The sequence below is a fragment of the Ischnura elegans genome, assembly GCF_921293095.1.
Source record: "Ischnura elegans chromosome 13 unlocalized genomic scaffold, ioIscEleg1.1 SUPER_13_unloc_1, whole genome shotgun sequence".
Taxonomy (NCBI): domain Eukaryota; kingdom Metazoa; phylum Arthropoda; class Insecta; order Odonata; family Coenagrionidae; genus Ischnura; species Ischnura elegans.
The window spans coordinates 14,864,469-14,888,097 of NW_025791657.1; the positions used below are offsets into that span (position 1 = coordinate 14,864,469).

At 36.0% G+C, this 23,629-nt stretch overlaps 1 protein-coding gene across 2 annotated transcripts in view; it reads right to left on the minus strand.

The window, feature by feature from the left end:
• LOC124172180 (zinc finger protein 271-like) overlaps nucleotides 1–17,921 on the minus strand; it is a 33,681-nt gene extending 15,760 nt beyond the window's left edge. The window contains exons 1-7 of one of the 2 annotated variants that reach the window (XM_046551595.1): nucleotides 17,838–17,921; nucleotides 17,497–17,690; nucleotides 17,250–17,387; nucleotides 13,152–13,319; nucleotides 3,160–3,264; nucleotides 2,329–2,448; nucleotides 162–293 (exon numbers count right to left, since the gene is read on the minus strand). In XM_046551595.1, the coding sequence (XP_046407551.1) occupies nucleotides 162–293; nucleotides 2,329–2,448; nucleotides 3,160–3,264; nucleotides 13,152–13,319; nucleotides 17,250–17,387; nucleotides 17,497–17,664 (831 nt within the window). In that variant the 5' untranslated portion in view covers nucleotides 17,665–17,690; nucleotides 17,838–17,921. Of the gene's footprint in view, nucleotides 1–161; nucleotides 294–2,328; nucleotides 2,449–3,159; nucleotides 3,265–13,151; nucleotides 13,320–17,249; nucleotides 17,388–17,496 lie in introns of both variants that reach the window. The other variant, XM_046551594.1, reaches the window with a different exon arrangement.
• Between the last annotated feature and the right edge of the window lie 5,708 nt (nucleotides 17,922–23,629).

Genomic DNA, 23,629 nt, shown 5'->3' on the forward strand with positions numbered 1-23,629 from the left:
TGAAATAAGTTTGGCAAGTTTGAATCCATTGGGCTGCATAAAAATCCTTTGTGGAAAGTATCCAACAGGTTCAATCATTTACGATACTTCAAATACAGGATCTCCCCCAAACATCACCTTCATCCAATAATTTAATTTAATTATGTGAAGTTCATGCATACCTCAATTGCATCATTCTCCTTGGGAGATGGCTCTTTCTTGGCCATAACCAGCAAACAGTCGAGGTCTATCACAAATGCTCCTGTGCCTTCAGCATCCACTTCTTCACCGTGGGACAAAGTTGAGGCCTGTGGCTGCATTCGAGTCCACAATCAGCATCATAAATGACAGAAATAACTTCTTGAGTTAGTAAAAAAATTAATGATTCCCATTTAATTCATTGATCAACACCTACACACCTCCCTTAAAGATTCACTTGTGTAATATTCACATGTTCACAGCTTGTGTGCTATATTTATAAGTACCAAATTTTAAAATAATGTACCATAGTGCTTGAATAATGAAAAAAATCACTTATTTAATCAAGAAAATGCTGGATTAGTGTCAAGTAACTTATCACTACTTATGAGTAAATGAATATTTGTCTGATGCTTGAATGTGTGACCAAGATTTAGGTGTAATTTGAATTGCTCCAAGGTATTGCGTCCTTCATTATTCATTAGATTATTACCCAACAGATGTGGGATAACTGGTGACTTCGTGCATGACACAAACCGTTAAAGGGGTTATTTTAAATTCTGTCATTCTCACTGAAGTGATAGTAGGTGATGGAGCTCCCTCACATCAGCTGATTGCATAGCCAATTAGCAACAACATGATGGCTAATCCCTGCCGCATGCATTTCCACTCACCCCTCAACTTTGCTGTGCCCATTAGCATTATAGTTCTTGGCGGATGATGATATTTTATGTAAACATTTTCCAATTAAATTTGTTATTACTTTGAGCAAATGTTATCCATTTTCTTGCAGCAAATTTGACTTAACACATGATAAATCTTGTATTTTAGTATGTTAAAGAGTAAGTTTTCCAATTAATCACATGAAACTTGTTTAAAACTAAAAAATTAAACATTGAAGCAAGCTCTGGAGAGTGGAAGGGGCATAGCCCCTTAGTGATCATGGGAAGAGTGAGTAACTGTAGTTACGGAAGATTTGAGAGAGCAATTTCTCACATGAACACTGCGATAATATGCTATTGTATAGTGGTTTGCTCTATGGGTAGCTGATGTGAGTATTGGACTATTGTAGGTGATTGTTGCCTCAGGGTTGTTAATTTATATCTCAGTGATTGTTGCTTGTTACGAAGTGTGTGCACATGTGACTCTGTGGTGGCTTCCATGAGTATGTAGAGTGAGCGGAATATAATAGAAGGAAGGAATATTTTCATCACTTTCATATCTCAAACTGACCCTTAACTAAAGTAACTATTCTAATCACTTCGTAGAAGTTGCAGCTACTTAATCAGCCAACAGCATACTGAAAGTTGTATCATTCAACCTCTTCATTTAGCCTCATCAATACATGGTTGGAAGAAAATTACTTTGCTTTTCTACAAAACACACACTTTATTGCCGTCTAGTTTTTTTACACTGCACCATTTTCAAGACTAATGATACACATAAGATTTTGCTGGGATATATACTCTGTGGTCAGGTGATTGGAGGGGAAGGGAATCAAAACTAGTTGGCAATAAAGTGTGTGTTTTGTAGAAAAGCAAAGTAATTTTCTTCCAACCATATAATGGAATTCTACAAAGTAAAGGCCTCAACAATTCAGTGCATCTCATCAATACTGTAATAAAAATCAGAAACATCTTAATATGATGTACCATATTTGCTTTTCATGAATAAATTTGTTCTTGTTGTGCAATTTCACCAGATAATCATGATACAAATAATTGGGTGCATTCAACTGCACTTGGTTCAGCGATCAATTTATCAACACATCACTCCACGAGAGCAAATGCAATAGCATGACTCTCGCTTTCTTCCTTTCATAAGCTCCAATTCTGTATCGGAAGTGACCATAGCAAGGTGAGACCACTCTCAATAAAGTAGCAACTTCTCAGTGCCATAAAGTCACTGCACTCTCTTGCTCATGAAGCAAAGGTGAGCACACAGTGCTCACTGAATGAACCCAATTTGCTCGTTTCAATAAATCGTTCATTTTGAAGGATTCTTTCATGCACAACACAGTTTTCTCGTTCACGTTACGCAAGCCTAGTCAAAGGTTGTGTTTTTCTTGCCGAAAGTCGTTCACAATGTTCCGCAACAGAATGAATTTGCATGAGAGCAAAATAATACTATACAAGGCAAGAGTAAACTCACCAGGTCACCAGTTTCCAATGCGTCTGAGACACCACTCGAAATTCCAGCAGTATCTGTTGTGTGCTGAACGGGATAACTTTCTTCACCAAAGTGGTCTTCATTCTCCTCTTTCTTATGAAACTAAAAGAGAATTATGGGTGTCTCTCAGTCATGGCCAAAAAACGATAACAATAGCCTGTTGAAAAATAACAATGAAACCACTTCTTTTGCAAGAGTCCACTCAAGCTGGCGTAAAGTGTGCACTGATAACTTTTGGTGACTCCTTGCTCAAAGTTCAACTCCAACAGTATTTAACCATCCTTCCCATTATTAACCCTTTCACTACCACCGGGACGATATATCGGTCCGCATTTGTTGAGTTTAAACTGCCAGGGGCCGTTTTATCGGCCCGAATCATTTCACTTTTCTCGTGATTGTGGCCTTTTCAACGGCTGTAATTTATGCAAAGCCCCATAATCTACCAATGGTTATGCGATACATTTATATCAAAAGAATTGGGAAAAAAATGTAGACGTATTAAATAAAATTAAGTAGCTGAACATTTTTTAAATCTGAAATGTTGCTAATTCCGGAAAATACTCTCGGCTGTCTTCGTGCATCCCACCTGAAATGGGCTGGCAGTAAATGGGCTAATTATTTCATACAGATAATTATGTCCACGCCTTTTCCTATTTCACTCCAACTTATGAGACCATGCACATACAATGCATTTCAGCATGAAATTATATTTTTGCTATTTGGATTTACTCAAGATATTTTAAGTCAATTCTGGCAGACAATGTTGAGCTTCAAACCCTAACACATCATGGCACTGGGCAAAAGGAAGCTCACCAAGTCATGCAATGCCAATGGATCTGAGAGGTCACTTGAAATTTCAGCTGGATCTGGTGTGTAGAGCACGGGATAATCCCCTTCACCGAGGTGGTCTCCGTTATCCTTATTCACATGAAAAGAGAAGAGAATGTTGGGTATCATTCAATAAAGACAAAATGATAATACTCTTTACAAGCGATAATGATTATTACAATAAAATCTCCTTTTTTGCCTACCACTATTCAAGCTGACCGAAAGCATGTACATGGTACATATGGCATTATTGTCACTGACTTCAATGATATAACTGATGTAACCAGTTCTATTTGTCCAACTTGGCATGGAATTAGCCAGCCAAGGTGGCAGTGGGGTTACATGCTAGCAAGCCGACCCATCCTAATCCCCTTCATAGTCCTCATTTCCATCAATTAATCAACATTACACTGCTCAACACCCAATTTGTTGTCTTACATTTAAGACTCGTTTTTGACTAACATTAGGCCTCTGAATAAGAAAATAACCTCAGTTTTCATGTATTGATCAACTTTTTAAGAACAGGATAACTCCTTTTTGCATTATACGTTAAACAAACTTATCAAATTAATGAATTTCAAGGAAAATCTTGCATTATACGCTCCCCATACACAATGATTACTGACGAATAAATGGTTTACTGATGCATGTGACTTTATAACCAAATATCAGCGCTAAAATAAACACAATTTTGTAAGCGGCGCCACTTGAGTTTGTCACCGAATGCGGGACGTGAGACCAGATGGTCATAAAGATGTCTCACATCATTTGGATCTCCATCACTATTATATTTATACATCTATTTATTATGTATTTACATTTATTTACTATATTTATTTCATTTGGATATCTATTCATTGTCATCATCATCATTAGTCAACAATCCTAAGATTGGTTTGACGCAGCTCTCCATTTCTCTCTCCTATCTGCTAATCTTTTCATAGCTACATATTTCTTCTCTTTTACATCCTTTATGACCCGTCCTATGTAACTCATTCGGGGCCGTCCCTTGCCCCTTTTCCCTTCCACTTGTCCTTCAACGATTGTCTTCATCAGACCATCGTGCCTCAAAATGTGGTCAACTAAGTCGTCCCTTCTTCTGCTTAAGGTTTTTAGGAGGTTTCACTTTTCTCCCACTCTTCTTAGCACTTCCTCGTTACTCACACAGTCAATCCGTTTTATCTTCATCATTCTTCTGTAAAGCACCACATTTCGAATCCTTCCACACTTGACTTCTCTGCTGCTGTCAACGTCCAAGCCTCACGTCCATAGAGAAACATACTCCATACGTATTCATTGTAGGCACTCATAATGAGAAGTGCCTGCGTAGGTGCCATGCTGCCATCAGCACCTTGCAGGAAGCTGGTGGATGGGAAGGCGCAGATGACGCGGTAGGCAGAAATCAGTCGGCGGGATAGGTGTGTGTAAGTTGGAAGAGGGGCAATTGCATGATGCAATGCGTGAGAAATCACAATGAATTCCTTCACTGAATGACTTGTTCCACTCATTCTTTTGGAGCGCCATCCCAACAGTAATCACCCGCTAACAAGGCAAGTCATAATGGGCTTCGGTGCTGAGGTCGTCAGCAAAATTTCCTGACAATATCGGATGTTGTGAACCATACACATTCATGTCAAGGATAATTATTTTGATTTGATACTGAATAGAAAAAAATGAAGCACTTAACATATTGGTTCCATTTCATATGTCCAAGCTTTCAGCCAGTTTGAGTGATCTCGTATCAAAATCTATGATGAATGGTTTTGGATGTAGATGGATCACAGAGATAAGGAGCATGATTTGTTTGAATTTGTTGAAATAAACACAATAGTGTAATTGTATTAATTAGCAGTATTTAATGGGAAATAATAATTATTGGAAGAGAAAAAAATTCACTGAGTATTTTGCAGATATTTCAAGTGGAATAGTATTTGCCAGATGTTTAAGACACGTTAGGACTACCTGGTCCTATTGTATCTTCAGTATCTCAATGACAACCTTGTTCTGTATTATTCGACTTGAAAGCAATTAGCGAACGGTACACTATAGCTGTGCATTTTGTTGCCAAGGAAAATCATTGACGGGAAGCTTTCAGATCATAGGTGATTAACACTAGAATGTCGAAGGGTATCATTTTGACACCCTACACGAACATTTTTTTCATTGCTGGCCTTTAACCTTTTCCCTACTAAAGACGTAAATATACGTGTGGACATTTCTTGACCCTGGAGATGAAAGCTGTATATTTCCGTCTGAGATTTTCCTGACCAAGAAAACAAAAGCTGTATATATATACATTTTCTACTTCTCCTCCTTCTATGGCGGTTGTACGGTGTAAGTGTACAACGTCTTTGTTTCTGGACCCAACACAGCAAAGTTTAGGCTTTATCCACGGAATCCGGGGGAGCAGGTTCCCCAACCGCTTTTCTTTTATTACCCCTCTAAGCAGTAAGGGACTGCGGTCATACAACTGTTTATCCAGTCAGTTTTTCAAATAAATATTTGTACTTTTCTCAAGAAATATAAACTAAGAATTGAATTCTTTTTCTTTTGAGCAGTGTTAACAATTTTTAAACGAAATTCTACGATAAATATTAACTTACATCTCAAGTTACGTATAAATATCAACATGGAAATTGTTGCTAAATTAAATGCAATAATATTGACCATAGAACTTTGCTTAAAATTTGACAATGCTCAGAAAAAATGAGGAATACAATTCATAGTTTGATATTTATTTGCAAGCAACAATTATCCATGAGCTATATACATAATAGCAATACATAAGTTGACTGTGAACCAATGCCCTAGGCATGGTCGTAAATCCGGTAGGGAGGGAGCACAACTACTCTCGGAGTCCGAGATAATGCAGAGTCCTCGCTGGGAGGGGTCGAAAAAGGTTCCGCGAGACCCTTCTTAACACTAGAATGCCGGGAAATTTGTATCCCCTAGAATGCCGGGAGGGTGTCATTTTGACACCCATGCTTTAATATGCATTTAACGTTGCAGATTAGTTTTATTTTGGAGTAGATAGTATCAACTTTTGTTTAATACCGATTTTTTGCCCTAATATTAAAAAAAACTTAATGTTTTAATAGAGTACCACTGAAGTAAAAAATTTTTTTACAAAAAAATACTCTCCTGGAATGCGGCATCCATCGAAAAGATTGCGCTGAAACGTCGGAAGACGCATGAAGGTGTAATAATACCTATATATAATAATTGAATACTTTTTTATAAGTATTTGTTGTTCACTGTAATTGGTTAAATTTTATGTGCATAAAAAATTAAAATGAATACGACAGGATTGAATAGATAGAATAAAATAAATAGGACATTGTTTTTCTTTTTATTATCATTGTTAACTTTCGTCATAAATTTTTCGTCATAGAATGTATTAATGTGCTTCAAAAGACGAAAATTAAAATAAAACCATTGCGGTCACAAAACTACGAAATTTTTAAAAATAAAATACAAAAACCTCGTAGAACCCAAAAAGAAATCGAATGCTTTTTCATACAGACTTACGAAAAGCTTCATCAAAATAGTAGATTCTCTACATTCTGGCACTTTTGGCCTGTTTTGGCCTTAGGTTTACTGACTTTTCACTAAGCTTACAAAAAGCAACAGTTCTGTTTTCATTGCATTTTATCTATACTTGACAATCCCTAGTCAGTTCTGGATTTAGTTGCCAGATATTCGTTGACTCAATGTAAGGGAAAGCAAGCTATTCTGATAAATTTTGTAAAAATAATTCGGGACATCTTTTGTGAAGTTATTTCCTTATATATAGTACTCAGGAATTTATAGTGACCAAGTCAAAAGTATTCTGGAAAGAAAAAAACAGGCAATCGCCTGGTTCTAGTTCTGACCAAGTATTTCCACCCCATCTGATCAATAATATTTACTTCAAAGTTTATCTCATTACAATACCTTACTGTTTCGGGCGATTTGTTAGAGTTGTTACTAATGTCAATATGAGGGCGAAGAGATCATAGAACCAGAACACATTTTTTTCTGTTTGCCCTGATTAACACTAAGTGTTACGTCACCATTTTTGTTCAATTTAGTTGATTGCAACTCTTCTCGACAAGCTTTTATTTCACCAGGTATTTCCTTTCTTCCCTTATTTACGGTTCCCGAAAGGCAAGTACCCTTTTGTTTCGAGCAGAGCTAGCAAAAGTGATGTGAAACAAATGCTAGTGGTTACATTCCTGCCCTTGCTCATGTAGGGTTGCATACGTTTCAATACAACATGATCTGAAACGCGATCGCCTGCTTGACGAGAGCCGTTCTTGACGCCTCTGGTCAATCTGGATTTTATGGAATCAGTTTACCAAATACATGCTGTCTTTATACACTGCAAACCAGTATTTATGCCCATACTTATCAGGCTTTGGTGCCATGAATTGCTTGAATGGACATCTAGCTTTGCATGGAAACAGCTGTTCGTCAATGTTAGGCCCAGGTTATGATTCCTCAGCATGGCCATCTCCTTCTTACGATCTTGAACAAGGAGTTGTCGTCGCCTTGAAGTCTACCCAGCTCCCCTTCCACGTCGGTACACCATGTCACGACCACGCACAATTTCTTTTCTGTCCGATAACCAGTGCAGATCCAGTAACTCAATTATGTGTACATGCGTATTGTAAAATAAATATGTGTATCTTTCGTGATTAAATTAATAAACTGAAATATACAAAACACTGAAACTGACCGTGCTCACTATTTTCATCATTTTTGGATGATCTAAATTGCACCTCCTGTGCAACCCAATCGTTGCCCGACTCAAAATCTGCATCAGACGCTTTCTCCAACACGTCTCCAGAAATATCGTTTAGTATTTCAATACTTTGCTCCGTCGTAACACGTCTATGCAGTGCCATTATCAAGACAGAACTGCCGAGGCAAGTCAAGCAGCAGGTCGCGACCATAGCGACCCAGTCCGCCAAACACGCGCGCGAGCCAGGCAGCCGAGCACAGAGGCTCGGCAGCAGCTAACTGCATTGTCGCGCGCGTCACTTTACTGCAATGTTTCAGGGCATATAAGTGTCACCTCGGTAAAAAAAAATTAGCTGGTTTCAAGGCGAATCATTTGCAAAAGGCAGCGGAATATACTTACCTTACTAGCTACTAAACTTTTGAAAAAAGTAGTATACAGCCGATGCTCATTGAAATTATGTAAGACAAACAATCATGAAGGTAATATAATATACTAAAATATACTATACTATACATAAAGGTACTACATATGAAGATAATGTACTACACTATACTAATTTGACAAATAATTATCAAGCCGCATCCCACAAGACACCTAAACCGAAGAAAGAAGTGATATAATATACTGGGTGTCAAAATGACACCCTCCGGCATTCAAGGTAAATTTGAATTTTTGAGACGAAAAAAATTAGGGGGGGTATCCCTTTTACTGTCGTTTTGTTAAGATCTAAAAATGAATAAAAGTCACGAAAGATTTTTTTCTACAACACTCTCTAAGGGCCAGCTCCGTAAAAAATGTACGCGTAGGGTGTCAAAATGACACCCTTCGGCATTCTAGTGTTAATGAATGACCTCCAAAAATGCTCCATACCACGAGAAAGAAGAGTCTCTTGGGGCTTAGTATAGCAGTCATGCTAAGATGAAAACTCCGCCATCTCAAAAGGATTAAAGAGTGTTGTAGAATAAAATGTTTCATTAATTTTAATCACTTTAAGGGCTTAATGCAACGATAGTGTTAGGGATACTCCCTCTCTTTTTTCTATCTTTAAAATTTAAATTTACCTTGAATGCCGGAGGTTGTCATTTTGAATACTTAGTCATTTATTCGTTCGGTTAAGGCGCTTTGTGCGATGCAGTTCGATTATTACTAGCCAAATTAGTACTCTAGAGAAATATATTACCTTCACGACTCTTTATGTTTTACATAATTTCTATAAATAACAGTACATAGTTTATATTTTTTTCCAAAATTTATTAGCTCGTAAGGTAAGTACATTCCGCTCTATTTGCGAATGATTTTCCTTGAAACAAGCCAAATTTTACGGTGACGACTTTTATTTGCCGTGAAACATAAGTGTAGTGAAGTGCACAGCAATACAGCTGGCTTCTGCTGAGCCTCTTTGTTTGGCTGCCTGATATGTGTCACGGCCAGTCCAGAGGTGCTTCTCAACTTGCATCAAATTTGGTCTTTATGATGGTGTTGAAGAGATGTGTAATGCCAGACAAAATTGTTGCAATTTTAAATGATATTCCTGTCTTTGATGACATGAATTGTGTGATTGGACATCTTGCTTTGTTGGAAACAGCTGTTCGTCAATGGCTATGTGTGGCCCAGGCTATGGTTAGGGTATTGTAGTACTTCAGTTACGAAGGAAAAACATCTTAGCATGTATCATGAGTTTGAGTATTTGTATCTGCTGTGAACGGTAGCTACTGATTTGATCGATGGATTTTTCTTCCTCATAGAAAAATCTACTAAAATTGGTAGAACATTAATTGCGTAAGCTTGGTTTCGCTTTCGCCCGCCTTTGTGATGGTGCGGGATTCCTCGTCCCCTCCCTTCCTTCCCTATTCCCTCCCAGGAGGCATTGTCGGGCTCCTATCGCGGTGGCGCTTCCTTCCTTGTTGCTTCCTGTCCTTCCGCTCTTGAGAGGCACGGGTGTATAAGTCTCAGACTTGGTTCCCGGTCCTCGAGTTGTATCCTCGCGGGGCCCGCCCTGGGACCCCCGAATCCACTGCTGTGAATGGTATTAGTGATGTGTTTTAGACAAACCTGGATCAGCACTGGCTATCGGACAGAAGACATTTCTGCATAGTCATGAGGTTGTGTGCCGGCGTGGAAGGGACACTCGCCAGGCTTCAAAGCGACAACGCCTTCTCATTCAGGATCCTACCTGAGAAGGAGATGGCCACGCTGTGGAACCATAGCCTGGGCCACACAAAACCTTTGATGAACAAGGGTTTCCCAACAAAGCTAGATGCCCATTCGCACAATTCATGGCATAAAAGCCTGATAAATATGGGCAAAAATACTGGCTTGTAGTGGATAAGGATAGTATTTATATGACAAACAGATTTCATTACCTTGGCCAGGACGACACTCGTCAAGCTGGCAATCGCTTTACTGATTATGATGTATTGAAACTTATGCGGTCGTACTGGACCAAAGGCAGAAATATCACTACTGGCCAAATTCACATCACTTTGCTTGGTTTTGCTTGAAAGAAAGGGTACAAGCCTTTTGGGTATCATAAATAAGAGAAAGAAGTATATATCTGCTGGAATAAAAGCTTCTCAGAGAGAGCTGTATTCAAATAAATTGTACAAAAACGGTTGCATTACACTTATCGTCAAAGCCAAAAGGAAAAACCGACAAAATGTGTTCTTGGTCTAAGCTCTCGACACCCTCATGTTGACATTTGTGACAACTCTAAGATTTTGCCCAAAACTGAACCAGAATGGACTAGAAACTTTCAAGTAAAGATAAAATGCAATAAAACAGGATGTAGCTTATTGAAAGCTGCGTAAAAAGTCAGTGTGTATGGCCAAAATAGTGCAAAAGTTCCAGAAAAGTAAAGAATTTGCAATATTGTTAAAGCTTTTAGGAAGTCTGTACAAAAAGGTGTTATTTTTTTGTTTTTTACAAAGTGTTTGTTTTCTTTTATACAATTTTGTAGTTAAATAGTCATTTTTTATTTTATTGCTTTCAAATTTTTATCTTTAAAATCAAAATTCCACATTTGAAGATGAAAACCAGATGCATAAAAAAACATGCCGCAGTCAAAGAGAATAGAATGTTTTGCATAGTATTTTTTTACTTCAGTGGAAATCTCTTAAAAAACATTATTTTTTTGAAAATATTAAGGAACCAAAAACAAATATTACAACAAAGATGATGCTTTACACTAGCAACTAAGAAAAATATTATCTGCAACATAACATGGTTATAAGAGCACGGGTGTTGAAATGACACCCTCCCGGTGCTCTTGGGGTATGTCAATATCCTGGCATTCTAGTGTTAAAGATAAAAATATTATTAAGCGTTGCATATTAATTTGAAATGTGTCCATTTTTCCCCGTGGCCTCATTGATGTTTGAATTTCTCATGTCACGTGTCAATTCATGTGATGGGTACATACATTTAATGAAGAGTGTGATTGCTACTTTTCTCAAGTAGGTGAAACAGGTAATCCTATCGAGAGTATCCATTCGGCTACAACATTTTCAACCTGACATCATTTAAATACATCACGTAATTGTGTTAAAAAATGCATGGAATGTTAGAGATATTGCAACGAATTCGAGACAAAATTTATATAATTGAAAAATGAAGATAAATTCATTTGTTCAAAGAACAAGTAATATAAAACAATAATTATTTGTTCAAATCGCTAGCCAGTTTTAATAAGTGATTATTAAGACATGTTTCCCTGAGCTCTGCGCCTCAAGCATGCATTGGTAACCTCTGACGATGTATAACTCCAATCTTCTCGTATAGAAACTAGGTCCCTGTGACGTCACGTGGAGTGGCATCGCATTGGCGCCAATCTTGGCCTTTTCAAATGAGGATAAAATTTGACCCTTGCCATTCGTCTAAACCAGTATTTCAAAAACCAAATAATTTGTGTATTATGAATACACTAATGGTGGGTAACAAATCGCAATCAATGCCTTTCGTTTTCTTTGTTGAAGGAAACTACCCTATTATAAAGGTTTACAAAAATTTTCAACGGTACTAACTGTATGTTATGACACCTATAACTTATTGAAAGATAGCACGCAAAAAGGCAAAGTCATTTACATCTCATCCGGCTGCTGGGATGGGATTTAATTAAATGCCTACCATGCTTGAGGGGTTAAGGACACCCATTAAGAAACTGTAAATCCAGTTAATGGAAAAAATATAGATGCAATTACTCAGGATCATATTTTTAGGATCGACAAAGAATATATGTATAAAAAAAGAAAGAAATCAAATTCTACAAAATATTTCCATTGAATGCAGTGAATATCCAAATTCAAGTGATTGCTGAATTTTATACAGCCCCATACTACATGAATACATTCAATTGTGTTCTTTGCTTTCCCCACGTTTACAAAAGAGGTGAAATGAAAACTTTGCAAATCTCCTTAGTTGAGGTATAGAAAAATGGCAGCTTTAACATATAGAGAGCTATCTTGAGACCAAGCTGCATTATGGCCAAGACTATTGCCTCGAACAGAGATTCAAGACAGTTCACAATACGCCTAATGCATGGGAATTGCAGAATTTCTGTAGGAAGGTTAACAATGTTGTACAACTGAGACTGACTAAGTATAAACAGATAAGCATGCCCAGGCTTGTCGATTCCTATTGTACAAATGAAGGTTGTACAGTTGAAAGATACGTACACAAATCCACTTCTGCCACACAACTGAGATATTTGCACACTGGGAAAGGTTTCTCAACTTTTGTTGGGTTCCAACTTGGTCAACCAGAAAAATCAGCCATAGTCGAGCATAGCTTGGATGAGGACCACAAAATACAGTGGGATGACACCAGAGTTTTGTGGCGATCAAGTAATTTCTGGGACCGTTTAACCAAAGAGACGACTGAAATAAAACTTGAAAATAAGAAAGTAAACAGAGACACCAGATTTTTGATCAGCAGCTCTTGGAATAGAACCCTTAAAAGAGTTTTGCTTGCCAGAGCTAAGTCTACGCTGGTCCACTGTCTTCCACGACAACAATCGGATCTCGACCAATCCGGCTCCTCCTAACGCTGGGCTTCAACGGTCTTTTCGAATTTTCCATCAGTAGCCGTGAGAATGGGTAGCGAGTCGGTACCTGAAACGTCGGCGCTCTTAAACATTCTAACCCGCGCAGTATCCCGATAAGATTTTTCTTAAGTTGTTCGCTGGGAAAGAGTAAAATCATATATAAAATCACATATGTTGCTCAACTGAGCTTTAACGGTGAATGAGAACAAAACTTACCAATATGTTGGCTCTGGATCCTTGGGAGTCTGGCATAGGAATGTATATTTCAGTTACTTGGACTGAGCTTGCGAGCTGTGAAGTGCCTATTGTCGTATCTGGAATACAATCCTTTGTCTCTGCAGAAGATCCTAACTCATCATCGGCTGTCCTCTCTCCTTGGATATTCTATAGAGAAAATAACATTGATAAAAAAACTTTTCTTCAAAATCAACAAATTAGATGCTCCAAATATTGGCCCTGGAATAGAATATAGAATGTTAATTAGGTAAGAAGAAATCAAAACTGAAGATGATAATAAATTGTAAACCATTTTATAAAACCAATTTTTTAATAAAAGCATGATATTATTATCCTTCATACTGAATAGAGCAATGACATTGCAATAATGCACAAATGCAAATATGACAGAGAAATTAATGAGTTACTATAATAGAGATATTTTTGCAGGAATTTCTAAAAATTATTAGCTTTCAGTAGCACTTCAAGCAACTTCATGATTTGCTTAAAGGACATAATTACTGTATGGATGCTCTTTACAGAAAATTACATTGTTAAGGGTAGCTTTCATTAAATTTATTAAAAAAAATATATTAATATATTTCAAATATACTTACTAATTTACTTAGTGAAATATATTCTTTTAAATATATTTCATTAAGTTTATTATAGTATTATTATCCTTAATACTAAATAGAGCAATAACACAGAAATTATGTACAAACAGGAATGTGATTAAAAAATTAAGAAATTACCATAATAGAGAGATCTTTGCTTAAGTTTCTAAATATTAAAAGCTTTCAATAACAATTGAAGCAACTTTATGATTTGCTGATAGACACAAAGTTGATATTCCTTTAAGACCAGTGATAAGTTCCATGAACAGCTGTAACTATGCGCATGCATTAAATTCCTTTCAAATATACTTATTAATTAATCCAAAGATAAGTATTGCAAGTCATTCCACCCCTTTTAATAACATTGTTTGTAGATGCATAATTACCTTTGATTAAATATAAATAAATACTAAATATTTATTAATATCAACCTCGGCCGTTAAAAACGGGGGGATTTCATCTCAAATCAGGCGGAGGGGTGTCAGGTGACCATCATCAATTTCTCTGAAAGTTACCACACCGATCTGTCACATATCACCTGAAAAATCTGGTGAATTTCCTAAATCACTGCAGTGTGTTTAGAAGAGAATGACATTTATGTCTCGTTTATGCATCCACATGGTCCATCAAAATGTCCACATTGCCTAAAGTAGAAGACTTACGTGAAGTGTCATTGAAAAATACTCTGTGTAACTTGCGACTCTTTCATGGTTTCCAGACAGTAGCAGTGGGTGTTTGCACACATTGGATACAATAGAATTAAACAAGATTTAACTAGCTTTCAGTCAATAGAAGTAACCAATCATTCAGATATGAAATTTTCACTGTTATAAATGCTAAGTAGAATGAAACTTCATTCCTCCCCCCCTTGAAAGTATGCAATCTTGGTGTAAAGGAGTCGAAAACATGTCTAACACATGCCTTAAAACAAAAAGTATAAAAATACTACTGTTTTTTTTTATAGTTTCTTTTATTGATAGCAGAACATTTTAACTACTCACTTGCAAATTTTAAAGAAAATAAAAGGTGGTCATCTTTAGTAATAAATTGTTAAATAATGACTAATATTTATTGTTTAAACAAGTCCTCTTTGTTTATTACTGCTTCAAATGACTTGAAAGTTATGGCAAAATGTGCATAAATAAATTATCTTCAAAACAAAACAATAACCAAGGCTTAATGGGTCATGGTTCCTTAGTCATCAGCATTTATGTGAGTTTTCATTTTTTACTCTGAGGCCTGACACTGCAATGTTCAAAGGACGGTAACTTTACAACGGTTCATTTCTGAGCTGAGATAAAGTGACCATCATTAATCATGAGGATACTGCTTTCATATATATAACTTTCAGAGAAATCAGTGATGGTCGCATGACATGATTTTGCTCTATCAGCCTGATTTGAGATGAAATGGACCAACACAGAAACAATGAACATCAAATAAAAATTGAGATCACATAGGATTCCCAGTGGCAACCAGCCTTATTAGCAACAGTACTCACAATCAGTGATTGATTAATTAACTCTCTTAATTCCTTACATAAATTTGTTGATGACCTATACTTAGCACTGCCAAATGAAATTCTGCAACGTAAAATTTTACATCAGTTTCATAGCCTTCATTCAATATTAAAATTTGCTATAAAATATTAGTCAAATTGTGATCTCCCTTCCTTTGACATGCTAATAATAACAAATCCATAAGGATCCATTTCAATAGACTGAAGGACAAAACCTTACAATTATCTCAAAGGTTTTTAAATTTTACATCCCATTTTAAATTAGAAAACGAAATATATACATTTAAACGATGAAAATTAAGAGCTCTAAATTTTGTTGACAGTTTCTTTTGCCAAATAAACCTACAAAATCTAGAAAAAAATCTCCCAAGCAAGTACTTAATTTATTCCACCCTCTAATCTAAAAACAATTTCTACCCTCATGTTGCAACTAATGTAGAAATACCGATACATAGGTCCGAACAAAACCCATCCTTAACTGTAAATTTGTGGACATAAAAAATATCAAATGAATAACTTAACTTTTCCAAAATTACACTACAATATAGCGCATAATAATCAAAGTACACAGCACACTTTTATACCAACACTTAAGATCAATATTGAATGAAAATTTAAGAATCAATGTAATTAGTATAATTGATGCCTTTCATTGATTGTGAACTATGATGCACATGACTAAAATCTAACTGTTTAAAAAATATGATTTCATTACACAAAACAAGTTTCAATGATAGCATATACCTCTATGCACTTTTTAGCCGGCAGCTTATACCAAATTTCCATTTCGAAAACATTGAAATCTTAGATGTAGAACATATTCCTTTCAAAAGGATTGATCTATTCAATTAAATGCTTTATGTTGAATGCACACAACATATGTTAATAAAAATACTGATATAGATGTTTAACCAAGATACATTCAAATGTTATAACTCAAATGCAACGTTTATATAAAAAATGAATGTAATATTTTACATAAGCAACCTTCACAGATAATAAACCTCCACATTAAGTGTAAACTACATCAATTTTTCTAGTTTGTTTTTAAATTCAAAATCCATAAAATAAAAATGTTTGATTGGATATGTTTTCACTGTAATATTGATTTTTGAGACTTGAACACTTGTATTTACAAACCTATCACTTTTCATGCCTAAAGTCTTTAAGATAAAAATACACAGTACATTTGTAAATACGTATTTAAATTAATTACCTGAAAATTTAATCTAAGCAATAGGCCAAGAAAAAGAGAAATGTTACACACACACTTAATTTGAGTCTATGCTTGGCAACCGATAAACTAATCAAAATCTCAAGCTCATAGTTGATAACTACATAGAAAATTAAAAAGGATTTATTTATTTCAACGAATACTGAAGCTAGCATGTATAAACGTGAACCACGTATAAAAGGAAGCCAGTCGAATAGATTGCTTTCTGCGTTGATCATTATTGAATTTGAATTCCCACGATTGATTTATAAACACGTTGTTGCACCAAAAGACATAAGGCCTTGGGTCACTGAAACATTGACTGTGGTTTGACTGGTACCCGGCCAAGGATTCACGGATTATGAAATGTTTCTGGAATGTAAGGGTTGTTTAACTGTTCCGTCGCGTGAACAAGGGCATTCCATAACCTCTAACGTTATTTATTTATAAATTAAAAACTCTAACAATGTATTATTATAATTAAGGCGCCTTTTTATTAAATGATGGACTTGCTTTATGCATTCATGCATTATCATATTTGTTCCACTAGCAACAGTAAGTGATGTAGAAATTACATTGCTAAGTTACTTCATTTAAGTTGTAGTTGTAACCAGTTGAGTCTTTCAATGAATAAATCTTCCTAGATATGTCACCGCTGTCGACGTAAATCCGATCAAGTGAACACGTAAAATCCTACAAAACTAAACAAGCCACTGTCTCAGAATGCGAAAAACAGGAAAACCACTCACCTTGAAATAATTTCTCGACGAAATTTTCCTCAGTTCTGCGTCCGATTCTAAACATATCTTTTTGAAATCATTGAATTCCATCAGCTTTTTCAAACACAGAGGACATAAAGTGTTGGGCAGGCCATCTTCCACAGAAACCTGAATATCAACCAACACTATACACGTTAAGAGAATTCGGTATTATCTGGAAAAATAAGTTCATAATATGGAATACAATTACTAGGATAAAATATCACTCGTCACTTACCCTTAAACCGAGTAATTCATGAATGGCACCTTCTACTGTCATTGTGGACGAGATATTTGAGTTGAAAATGCTGTAATACTTATCATTTTTCTTCATGCAAAGTCTACAAGGAGCACCCTCGAAATTACTTCCAAGATACTGCGAGAAAGTCCCAGTGGTAACACTCATGTTTTCACAGCAATATCTCCTTCAATCTTCAATTCAGGCCAATCGTCAAAGAAACCAAAATCACAGCAGTGACACAGATTTCAAATTCCCACAGGAAAAAGGGACGATGATGTATGAAAATGATTTAGAATGCTCAATGAAATTACCAAAAAAGTAAATAATTAATTAATCACCTAAAATATAAATTACACCGCAACAGTATAAAATTACTTTCAACAACTTTCAAGCTCAATGACAGGTAGCCACCACTTGTTAATATGAGACATTACAAGGAAAAACTGATTCAGTATTTTTGGAAGGTGTCTTAGTTGAAAGTTTTACCACCAGAGACTCGTATCTATTAGAGGCCTTGTATCCGCCTTTGAAGACTTGTCTCTTTCCAAGAGATGAAATGAGTGGAAGTTTTAATGACTTTATATTAAAATATCCGTTTTATGATTGTAAAAAAAATCAGTAAATTTTAATGATAAATTAATTTTTGGTGCAGAAATAATTTTAAGGCAATTTTGGCAGACTCATATTCGGTCTTGCAGTGACAAACATGATTCCTAAATAGCTTTAATATATAATTCAGAAAAGGGTCTAAGAATAAGCACGTTTGTATTCGTGCAACTAAACTCTATAATAATTCAGTTCAGAACGTAGGAATTCATCATTTGTCGAAAAAAGGCCTATTGCATACGTGGTTTTCTAGCGGGAAGAATTGCAACTAAAAACCTGGAATGTTAACTATTCTTTACTTACCTTGTCTGATTTTATTAGGGAAATATAAGTTATTAAAAAAGACTTATGAAAGCTCAAATTTAAATATCACCTCAAAAAGAAATTACATCCATACATAATGTACAGAAAATACATAAATGGTCGTTGACGTCCTAGTTTATAACAGACCTGTGAAGCAAAGATTAGTTTCGATTCAGGGCTTTAGTTCCGTATCTCACCACGAGAAGAAGTACAACATGGGCCTAACATCGAAAAATGACGAATTCTTCCAATAATGACTGATGTATTCAACTTTATTCCATAAGTCCTAACATGATCATTTAACAAAAACATTTTCAGTTTCACAAAAAAGAAATTTCGGAGTACTTTTGCTGACTTCAAGGGTGTAAAAGCAATGAAACCAATGTAACCGTATAAAAGCCCAAATTAGGCTTAAATTCCTTTATGGTCAAATATATTAGTTATCATTAACAAAAAATTGAAACTCTACCATCAATTAAAGGAGGATTCGTGAAGCTCAAATGAAAACTCCATTTATTATCAAATGGAAAGCAATTAGTCTTCAAACCGGATATTTGGCCTGTTCTATGAGTGTGCTTGCAGCGGAATAAAGATGAACTATAAATTCGCGATTCAAAACCAATCTTTGTTTGCATGATCGTATGTTAACAAGTTACGCTGCTTTCACGTGAGGAATCGTCTCAATGATCATGAAAATTGTTAATACTATTCTCTGTCTAAGCTCGTGATATATCATTGAGGTGATGTATTAATTGTCGACTTTTATGGACCATTCGTTCAGTATTCATAAGTGTTTTCATTTTCACCTATAATCGAATTGAAAGTTGTTTCTTAGTGAGATATTTGGATCTGTGTCAGTTTGTGTGAATAATTTCTTTGACGATTGACCTGATTTAAAGACTGAATGAGATTTTGAAGTGAAAACATGAACTGTAACGCCGAAATTTTATCGGACTCTTTGGAAAGGAAATCCGAGAGTAATCTTTGCAGACTTTGTAGGAAGAATCATGATTATTATTACAACATATTCTCTTCGAAATTAGCATGTAAAATAACTGTGAAGGATGCCCTACATGATTTAGTCGGATTACAAGTAAGTGGCACATTGCATGTTATCGATTTTTATTTACAATGTTGTAACCCCATTCCGTGTTTTCTAAGAAAATTCGTACTTCACGTATATCTTCTTTATTGCTATCTCCAGGTTACTGTGAGAGATGGCCTGCCCGCCACTATGTGCCCACTGTGTTTGAAGAAACTCACGAAATTCAGTGTTTTCAAAAAGATTTGTTTGGAATCGAACGTAGTTCTGAGAAAAAATTTAATAAGAAATTACTCCAGGGTGAGTACTCCTTGTTTTTTTTCTTATAAGAAGGCTGTTACATCATAAGTTTCAGTGAGTTCAAAGTGACACTCTTTGGTTTGTCTCGACTGCTGTAAGATGTCAAGGAAAATAATTGTTTGCGGACGGAAATGTTATAGCATAAATTTTAAAAGATTAACTCAGTATGGTGATTGTTTAATCACTTGGTGACTGAAGTGGACAAATGTATTGTGTAACTGCATGATGCCTATACATCCTATATTATCTATATAGGCACTTTGGTTAACGATCAATTGTCAATTGAGCATAATTTTTGTTACTCTGCTACAATAGGGGGAATGATTACTCCTCGTATATGGTCTACGCTAAAGTGTAACAAGTCCAATTTCCCAAATCGGTTTTTTCCTATCTGTGAACCCTTGGCAAGATTGGTAGTTATGTTGCTGTTGGTAATTCAGTGGCAACGACAAGCAGAAATTTCGTCTTCTGGCAAAAATTAGTGTGTAATAAACAATTAAATTTAGGAATGTATTGCATTCATATTCAACATTGATCCATTCATTAAGGTAATGTACCCATGAGTCTGCACCACAGTACTTCTTTAAGTATTCAGTTGTGTAAACGGAGCATACGAAAGGGAATAAACAAATCCATAACCATTTGCTACTAAATGATGTAATTTAAGGGACCTGAAAATTAGTTTATCGGTTGTCAAGCAGTCTCATGTGGATGTTATCATATGCACATATATTGGTTTAAATTAGGTGCATTGAAGTATGTGCATTGTATTTTGATTCTTGGGATCTAGTTTTAGGTCTATTTTCTTTGAATTTTTTACTTTTTTTTAGCATTTTGTGTAGTAATTGCGTGATGTTTGAAATAGGATGCTGCTTTCTTTTGTCGGACAATTTTATTCAGTGAGGTTGGAGTGTGTGGAGACAGAAATCTCTTTAATGCATAATGGAATGTTTATTGATATTTGGTGATAATTTTCAGAATATATTCGACTCAATGCAGATTTCTGTGGTGAAAACTCTTTCACCTAAATATAGAGTTCAAAATTTTCATTCCCTAGATGTATTTATTTTCTTATTTTAAGCATTAGGCTGCGGGAACGTTTTTAAATAGTCTGCATGGAGAGTGCGGGAAAAGCGTTTTTCTACATTTGACCAGATTTTCTTAACACTGGCAGCCTTTCCTTAAGATTTTGTTGCCGTCCTTTCCCCGGTTGTTAGCAATCGGCCAAACCTAGTGGCAGAGTTCACAAAGGCATCTTTCGAGGACTGGGCACCCTCACCACGGGGTGTGCTACCCAGATTATCCGTTAGAATAGAAAATGAAATTTATTATTCTGGGACAAGTTTGTCCCGTAGGAACATATATGGTTATAAATATAATCCAGTCAGACATATTACAAGAATAAGCAGATTTACATTTTACATCGGTTTCACAGAATGCTACTAAATATATTACAGAGGAGAACAAAAAAAATACATATTTATACATAATTAACAGCAAGACAAACGTATGAACACATAAATACATCTGGTTTTATTGAATGCAGCTAAATATATGACAGGGTAGAACAAAAAAAAACACATATATATATATAATTATCAGCATGACAAATGTATGAACTCATAAATAAATGTGATTTTATTGACTTTAGCATCAGCACAATAATCAGTTAACTTTAGCATTAGCACAATAATCAGTTAAGTTATCTGTTAAATATCCATTCTCCGAGAGAGAGAGACCTCTCTGCTCTCCAGGGTGCATTCACGGTGAAAACAATTCCAACGAATCCATGTATTTCCTAGGAATTTATTTTTCTTGCTGTTGTACATTAGCCAGTGAAACTTTTTTGAAAGCATCGGTCTCCCTCTCTTATACTATCGGTGGTGGGTCTTCCGTCCCTGCCTAATTACCAAGGACATATTACATTCGCCGCCTGTCATGAGGGGGTACGGTGGGCAGTCCCGGATTATGGGGTTCCACCACCTGCTAGACACACGCCCGGGGTCGAGGGAAAAATATCTTCCCTGCTCATGTCCCGCACACAGTGACAGCAAAAATTTGATGCTCCCACAACTAAAGGGTTAATGGTTGATATGATTAATAATTTAAAAATTGTGGTTGATACATAAGGTTTGATCCACCCTACTATAGAAATGGCTTGGCAATGGCAACCCTACTATGTTGGGATTTCTTAAGGGGACATGTCAGGGGAAAGAAGTTGTCCATCTCTAGCTGGAATTTTTCCCGGTTACTGTGACCTATACCGCAATGGTAAAAGTGTTCATCTTTTGTGGCTATTCATAGTGAATCAGGCCATGTTTCAATGTCTTCACATCACTGCAACTGATAATCTGCCATAAACTGCATCATCGAATGGAACAAGTAATTAGTAGACTGTGCAACGTCTGGGGAATTTAGAGGTTTGGTTTGGTCTTCCCATAAGTGTTACCAGCTAGTATTTAACGGCTTTTTCATTATGAGGTCAAGCGTTGTCAAGCTGTTGAATCACTGCCAAATAATTATTAACCCAAGTTCCTCACTTTTGCACAGTTTTCAATGAATGTAATACTTTGGAAATGGCTTGATGGTAACTCCTAATACAAAGAAAGCTCTTCTTGAGTTCGGCAGTAACCCATTATTCCCCAGACTGTATGTATGACTTCAAACTTTGGATTTTTCATATTTACCAGTTTATTTATGTCTAATTTAGATGAATTTTTGTAAAACATTATTATATTCATCATAATATTCGATTTACATAATGTTGCATTTACGAAATGCAGTGAAAACTCCGTTAAATATAAATGAAAAATCTAATTTTCTAACTTAGGTTGCATCTTTTATTTTTCATCCTCACTTTCGATAAAATGTGTGAAAACATTCTGCATGAAGGTAAGAATTGCACTTTATACACCCAAAAATCATCTGTGATTTGCGCAATCGATATCTTCACCGGGAGTTATCAGTATTCCTTTGGATGGAGTGCCCTATTCTGTCTTGGTGGACATGCTGGGGCATGTCATATTTCCAAGGGCGACCCACATATGCCCACCAATTGTTTTGCCAATTGTCCTCAGCCTTTGTATTGGAAAGTGCTTCTTGTCTCAGTGAAACTTTTAATGATTTCAGACCCGAATTATGACTGAGGAATCGCTTTGCCCATGACCATGGTGTAAAATCGCCACGCATTCACCATTGCACTGTAGAGCCCATTTATCAATAGAGGCCAGCACCTTTTTTCCCGAACTTGATATATTGACATGAAGCAGAAATAAGGTGTAAATCTGCCCCTTCCATTTCCATGCCATCAAAGTAAGAGAATATCTTTTGACTTGTCAAACAAAAACTGTCAAATCCCTTTTTTGGTTTTTTGCTAAATCCTTCAAAGGCATAACTGTGCAGTTTCCCATTCTATTTTCTCCTTCAGTCCCCACTGAAATATAACCATAACTTCACCATCACTTTGAGTTGCCAACAGACTGTAATTGGTGAAGAAACTATAGATATACATGGTAAGATGTTTTAGGGACTTCAGGGATTGTTTTAGGGAAAAATTCAAGAAACATAGAATAGTCATGTAGCAAAAACTGATAGAAATGGTATGTAGGTGAGGCTAGACATCAAAATTGACAACCATATCTAATTAGTTTCCTGTGGATGAGCATTTTAGCTGACTGCCGCCCGGATTTGCACATAAATGGACAGTTTGTTAGAAAAATTCCACACTGAATGGAATTTTGGTTTAGTCTAATGAGAAAAGGTCTGAATGTTTTACTTAAGTATAGTTGAGAATCTTCAGAGAGGTGCAGATATGTTTTAATTCTATGAAATCATTTCCGAATCTGCATTTCTCCATTACCTCACTATAGGGTAGTTTCC